Source organism: Notothenia coriiceps, unplaced genomic scaffold, assembly GCF_000735185.1.
Source record: "Notothenia coriiceps isolate Sejong01 unplaced genomic scaffold, NC01 NC01_scaffold00009245, whole genome shotgun sequence".
NCBI classification, from domain to species: Eukaryota; Metazoa; Chordata; class Actinopteri; order Perciformes; family Nototheniidae; genus Notothenia; species Notothenia coriiceps.
Window position 1 is genome coordinate 946,198 of NW_011341946.1, and position 6,814 is coordinate 953,011.

Below are 6,814 nucleotides of genomic sequence, written 5' to 3' on the forward strand. Positions count from 1 at the left end.
TCATCAAGGTTACCTTCCAAGTCGCAGCGTTGCGTCTGAAGTAGGCGAACGTGCGTGTGAACCAGCTGTAGATTTCATTAAGCGTTAACTGCATGTCGGCAGAGTCCATGATAGCCTGAAATGAGATGACATCAAATAATGGTTTACTAACGAGACTAACTGACACACACACAGCAACGGATTGAGAGAGCTGCCATGATTCATGCAGCAATTAATTTTAATCTAATCAGGCAAAGTTAATTTATTTCCCACTCACCTGTCTTATGAGGGTTGCATAAGTAAATGGCGGTCTGACATCTGCGTTCTTATAAAACTCGTAGTTTGGGGCGATCTCCGGAAAAATAAATACTGTTTCACCACCTGAAGTAATTGGGTAAATTTGATTCCATAAGTTATTACATTTGTTCAAGGTTTCATCAAATTACAAGGGGGGAAAGAGCGGGAAAAGGGGGGAGAAAGAGAGGGTGGGGGGAAGGGGTTACAGGGAGCACATCAAATCAGCATTTTCTATGTCTAACAAAATGCATTTTTAATTAATCTCTCTCGTGAGGGATCTTAACCACTAATACATCCATAAAATGAGATCCGTGTAGTTAGTTAGGGTGAAGTTGAATAATTGATGTGTTCACGCTAAACGCAGAGTAAATATAAACATCAAAGACGGACCGTTTAAAATGCAAAGCTTAATACATGGAATGTCTTAATGTAATAAATATTGTAGTTTTTTTCACCATTATTTGAACTTAATTAACATTCATGTAATATTTATGCACAGAGGAAGTTCTTGTCTATTTACATATAGAGTGATTAAACACAGGCTTTGCTTTTCATAAACCGCAGCAGACGTCTCACATTGGTTAAGACCAATAAGCCTCTGTGGTGGTGTGTGTTTATGTCAGTGTGTGTTCACGAGCATGTCTGTGTGTGTTCTAAAAGAGTACTACAACACCATTATGGGTTGAGTACTATTAATAGTGCAGAGTTTACATTTGGGGGAAATAATCTGAATGTAATCAATAAAAAATACAAATGTTTTAACGTATCAGTGTGTGTGTGTGTGTGTGTGTGTGTGTGTGTGTGTGTGTGTGTGTGTGTGTCAGGGTCAATTAACAATGTATTCAAGCAGGTGAATTTCCTTGAAACACAAAAAGACACTTTGATTTTGCCCATTTCTCAGGATTGTATTTAAACATCATGTGATCAGATTAGCTTGAAACTGAATTGCCTGCGCTGACGTAGCATTTGTGTGTGTGTGTGTGTGTCATGCTCAGCGCTGAGTAGTTGGTCCTACCTGACGACAGAGGCATGGAGTATTTGTCCGAGTGGCGTCTGCGCATGGCTCCCATGCTGGGGACGTTGGCTCCTCCCAGTATTGAGGGCACCTGGGGCATGCCAGTCATGGGGGTGATGGGGGCTGTGGGCGTGGTGGGCGTCTGAGGTAAGTTGGGGGGCGATGCTGAGGGCAGGTTCTTGGACATGGTGATGCTGGACACCAAGTTGAGCTAGGGAGGAGATAAGGAAAGATTAGGGAGGCGTTACTTTCTCCGTGTGCTCCCCTCCTCTCTCACACAGCTGTGTTTCCACTAACAAGGCTCGTGGAGAGGAGCCAGCCCATCTCCACTAATTACAACTACCAAATTGTATCATAAGAATTCTAATTAGAGCACGCTGTTCGAGATTATCCAACGATCAGCCTCCGTGTTATCCCGGCCCCATCTCTCTTTATCTCTCTATTTATCACTCCCTCCCTCCCTCCTTCTCCATCTCCCCTACTGCAACCACTCATAACCCTTTCACACTGAAGCAGAAAGCAGATCAAATTTGGAATGAAAGTTCCTATTTTAGCCGATGTTAGCAGGAACTCTCGGCCAAATCACCCAATAACCCTGCTATTAAAACAAAACACAACTAGATATTATAACAGTAATAGCTGATTAACTTGAGGATGTATAACAAGTAGTAGAATGTCATGTTCTTTCTATTTGAGAGTACTCTTAAAGTTAGATATAACAAACTTGTGTGGGCAGTTATGGCACTCAGTCTTTGTCTCCTTCAACATCAGGGACCGGAGAGTCACCTCTGGCACGAACGCCAACCGCGCTCGCTAATCGTCCGGCCTTTTCCCACCACTTTCGCTTCCCAAATCTCATGTGAGAGGCTCTAACCGAGTGGAAAATTCCTAACTGACCTTTTAGTCTCCGCGCTAATTTAGCCGGAATGGTAATGACATCGTTACATATTCAAACCAAATTGCCTTAATTGTGAGTCTACAAGTGGAAAGCATTGGACGCCGGAGTTTGAATTAAAAGCGACTTGAAAGAAGGAAGGGAACTGGGGGTGGGGGTGGTGGGGGGGAAGGCGCTGAGAGATGGAGCGAGGGGCTGAGGGGAAGGTATCAGCGGTCATTTGAGGCATGTGTTGATAAATACGATGAAATGTCAAGTTTGAGAGAGCCCGGTGGATGTAGGGGGATTCAGATGATAATTATACCCACTTGGCTTTAATGAGCTGCTACAGTGATGGGACGAGGGCTGGCTGCATATACAGGCCTCAGTACAGAGAATGAGGACGATAGTTGGGGCGGGGGGGGGTCAAGGAAAGTATATACTCTATATCTATAAAGCAAAAGGTCTGATTATTATTAAAAAAATTGTAAAAAACAAGCACTGGGCTTTTTCTTTTCTCTGAATCTACTACTTTTTTTGTTTTATTTGACATTAACCTAACCCAATCATCTATTTATTCATTTCATTGATTGCCATTTAATTCATAGTGGTTGAGCTCATGACAGTGAGTGGTATCCCCTGCATCCGGCAAGACATTTAGCAGAACAGAAAACACCTTGAAGTATGCAAACTAAAGTCAAAATAAATGCCTTAATGTATAGGCATGTATATTTATAACGTGAAAACATAATTTTTGCCGCCTCTTCACCTACGAGGCACGGCAACAAGCGTGACATGTTTGCATGTTTTTTTTGATGGGCACTTTGTCAACTCTCTGCTCATCTGAATACACACTCAAGGTTATGAGGGATAAAGATGTGTTATTATTCAGTAACTGGAGCTAACTTTGGTTTTTGTCCGTCGAAGGCCATAAGGTAGTATTTAATGAAGAATAAATAGGGTCATATTGGAGAGGGATCGTTGTCTTGTATTCGTCTGGCAGTGTCGTTTGTGGGCTTCACTAATGTAACATTTTGACTTCTTATTTATTAAATGTCTAATGTACATCCACCAATCATCCACCAATCATCTCTCTTTGTTATGTCACCTTTGCTCCGCTGTTGTTCCCCACACCAAATCCTTATCCTACCTCCTCAAAAAAAAAAAAAAATACACACGCAAGACTTAAAACTGAAGACTTAAATGTTCGTTTAAGAATTCTGTCTGAATTTCCCCCACCATCAAATGCAATTAGCTGCCCTTTCATGTGTGCTTTATGTAATGCAATACTTCATTAGCATCATTCATTCATATTCAGGCGTGGATTATAGGCTGCAAATGCGTTATTGGACGAGATGGAACCAAGCTGCTGGAGTTTTTGAAGATTTAAAAAAAAAAAAGTCTACAGAGTGAGTGAGAGATTGAATAATAAAAAGGGAGTTTGATTCCTGATGGAATTATGGGATAATTATGCTATCTTGTGATTATCTACATTCTATGATGAGGAGGAATTATTCTATTGTAAGCAGCACTTACTGAGCAGCAGAAACAATGTTTTGCTCTCAAATATTTCAAAACTGGGCAAAAAAAAATCTTAAACACAGGGTGGGAGAAATGCATTTGTAATCATCCCATCAAAAAGTAAAAGGCAATAGAAAGGAAAGAAATGCAGAATGACATCGTTTTCCTTCAATGACCCCTTCACAATTTTGGATTTTCTTTTCTCTCTGGAACCAATTTCAGTAGTGGCGGGTATTTATGTCAACATCACACCGTCTTCGCCACTCGGCTGTAATTTTCAGGTGTTTGTTGTTAAAATGACATATCTTCTTCTCTCTCATTCCATGTTCAAGTGCTACAGAGCCAAACAGCCATCAGCAGCCAACAGGTTGTTTTGGCCATTATATCCATCACGAAGAAATGACCCTGCATTTTAGCCAAGGACTCCACCGCTCTGCCATCTAATACACTCCCAAACTCCTTCGTCCTCTCGCAATACCTGATAAGAAGCAGATATAACTCGGTATTACAAATCCCATTCCCCCCCCCCCCCACCGTCTTTCAGCTTCTGTCACTCATTCTCACAACTGCCGGGTGCTTAAAGTGTTCATTTTCTGCGTGTGGGCCTCATTCATAGCCGCGGTGTGTTTACGGTGGCCAGAGCAATATGCACTCACTGGTTTGGGAGATGACTTGGGTTCCGAGGGCCGCATGTGCAAGTGGGCCATCATCGCCTGAAGACGCTCACGTTCTTTAGAAAGCTGTCAGGAGAGAAGAAGAAGAAGAAGAAGAAGAGAGGACGTTAGAGTGGATTAAAGGAGAGCTGAGGTACAAGAGAATATGAGACAGGGAAAGAAAGACAGGAAGGGAGACAGGTTTGCCGGTGATGTAAGACAGGCTGCAGGGAGGAGAGGTCAGGCTAAACAAATAGCATTTCATCTTTTTGTCAATAGCTGAATTTAGGTCAGCGAGACTCTGACAGTAACAAGCTAGTTGGGTCATAAATTAGGTGGTGCTGAGTGTCTGCTCAAAGTCCTGTGGACACTGTTAGGGGGATGGAGCGCAGCCAGCAGCTGCTGAGAGGTGAAAGGGTCTTCCAAACAGGGGGCCAGGTTGCCCCGCCTCCCCGGTCCAGTTAGTGGCCCCAGCCATCGCCTATCATCAATCTAATTCACAGGGAGTGACAGGGACTGGACCATGTGAGGAGCTCAACCCCCCGATACACACACACACACACACACAAGAAGCAAACACACAGAGAAACAGACAAGCAAGTAGGCGTTCACACACACAGAGGTGCACGCATACACAGAGCTGGGCCTCATTACTAGTGACGGCTCTCGTGGAAAAAGAAAAAGGAGGAAGCGAGGGATAGTGGGAGTGAGGAATGAAAGAGAAAGGGAGAAACGAGAATAGACAGGACAGCAAACACAAGTGCACCACTGTAATTGGTCACACTGTAAAGCACAGGCTTCAATGGCTTTGTGTTTCAATGAAAAACAAAACACAGAAAATGAATTAAATAACATAAATCCCTTTTTACATGGCAACAGAATGTATTTACTTTAAAACCAAATGCCTAACAATTAAATACAAACTGTTTATCGGACCGACAAATGTGTGGGAGGAAGTGTTGGCCTCTGGTGGAGAGCAAGGGAGGGAAGTTGGGTCGGATTGATCCTGTTTTTTTATTATAATAACTTTATATCTGACCCAAAATATGAAACTTTGCAAAGCTTGATGGGTTAGAACGGAGTAGTTCCAGCTGGCACTTTGTGAGCCGTTTTAAAAACACACGTTTCTATTTGTTTTTAAAGAAGGGGGAGCTCGGTTGTCGTCAGTGCTGCTGAGTAATAATGTGGCTCAATCAGAGCTCTCATTATCTAGCCAGCACGACTTCTTAATAAGGTCACGCTCCACCTACTGAAAATAGTTCCCTCCTTTTGAGCTTTCTTCAGGTGCAAAGTGCAGTTAATTAACACAGCAGACCGGGAGAGATGCACTCGCTATTAATTGGAAAGAAAGAGAAGACAAAAAAAGAAAGCAGAGAAAATAAAGCACACGCTTAATTCAATTAAAACTGCCATAATGGCTTTCCTTGTAAGGCCTGAGGATTCTTTTGTTTAGTGGCTTTGTTGAATTCAGCAGGTCCTGCTTGTCGGGAAGTAGACCACAGTTTGGCCTTTCTCTCACTCACATAACTTTCATTGTTTTGTCTGGATGATAAGTGACTGAAATGAGTTTGCTAAATGTGACTTGCTGAGTTTTTGCTCGACAGGAACGTACTTGTATTTCCAGCTGCTGTACGACTTGCATTTGGACTCTACACTGGGCCGTGCTCCGGTCATCCAGGGCGTGTTCACTGTTTAGGTGCCTGGAAGTAGAAAGACAGACAGAAAGAAAATGTTAAACACGAACTTTAAAATCTTCCAAACATGACAGAAGACAGCACCTATTCTTTTGATCCAAACTGTGGAGGATGATAATGACAGTATCAACTTCAACCACTGTTTTGTTTTAATGATAATATTTCTATACCGGGATAATTATCTATAGGATAGTGTTAGGAGGCATTGTTCCACTGTGAGGTAATTAGAAGTAACATGGCGGTGTGTGGTGCCGTGTTTAACATGACAATAGGCCTGTGCCGGGTTAGATGGCGAACTTCAGCACCGCCCTGAGCGCTGCTTTCTGCTGAGAAGAAAAGATGCTAGCCCAGCAGAACGGCTTTGTCTTCTTCGTTTACCGAAAACAATACACACAATTTAACACCAGCAACATTTGACACACAAAAGCGGCTCTTCAACGGAAGGTGCATTATCCGCCAAGCAGACATATTAAATGTATCTGGTTGTTTTCGCCTCATTAGAAGGAAAAGGCAGCCAGACAGCCGTAACAGTCAATGAGGGTTTTTCTCTTGATTGGATTTCGTCTGTAGGACACAAAAGAGCCTCACCATTAAGATAGACCTTTATTCCTGCTAAAGCACACATATGCACACACACACACAAACATTGGGCGAAAAGGGGTTTCTAAAGTGTTGTGATGCTGGGTAATGAGCCTCTATCTAAATGATCATTGGTGACAAACTCACAAAGCAAGCTTTGAGGAGGCATGCTTATGAAATGCCAGAGCTGCCACTTTATCTG

At 42.7% G+C, this 6,814-nt stretch overlaps 1 protein-coding gene across 1 annotated transcript in view; it reads right to left on the reverse strand.

Annotated features, from left to right (window-relative positions):
* Positions 1–6,039, reverse strand: part of LOC104945191 (forkhead box protein P2-like) — a gene marked incomplete at its 5' end in the record, with an annotated part of 16,117 nt that extends 10,078 nt beyond the window's left edge. The window contains 5 exon segments of the mRNA XM_010770822.1: positions 14–115; positions 257–360; positions 1,292–1,502; positions 4,343–4,426; positions 5,952–6,039. Of these exon segments, the coding sequence (XP_010769124.1) occupies positions 14–115; positions 257–360; positions 1,292–1,502; positions 4,343–4,426; positions 5,952–6,039 (589 nt within the window).
* Between the last annotated feature and the right edge of the window lie 775 nt (positions 6,040–6,814).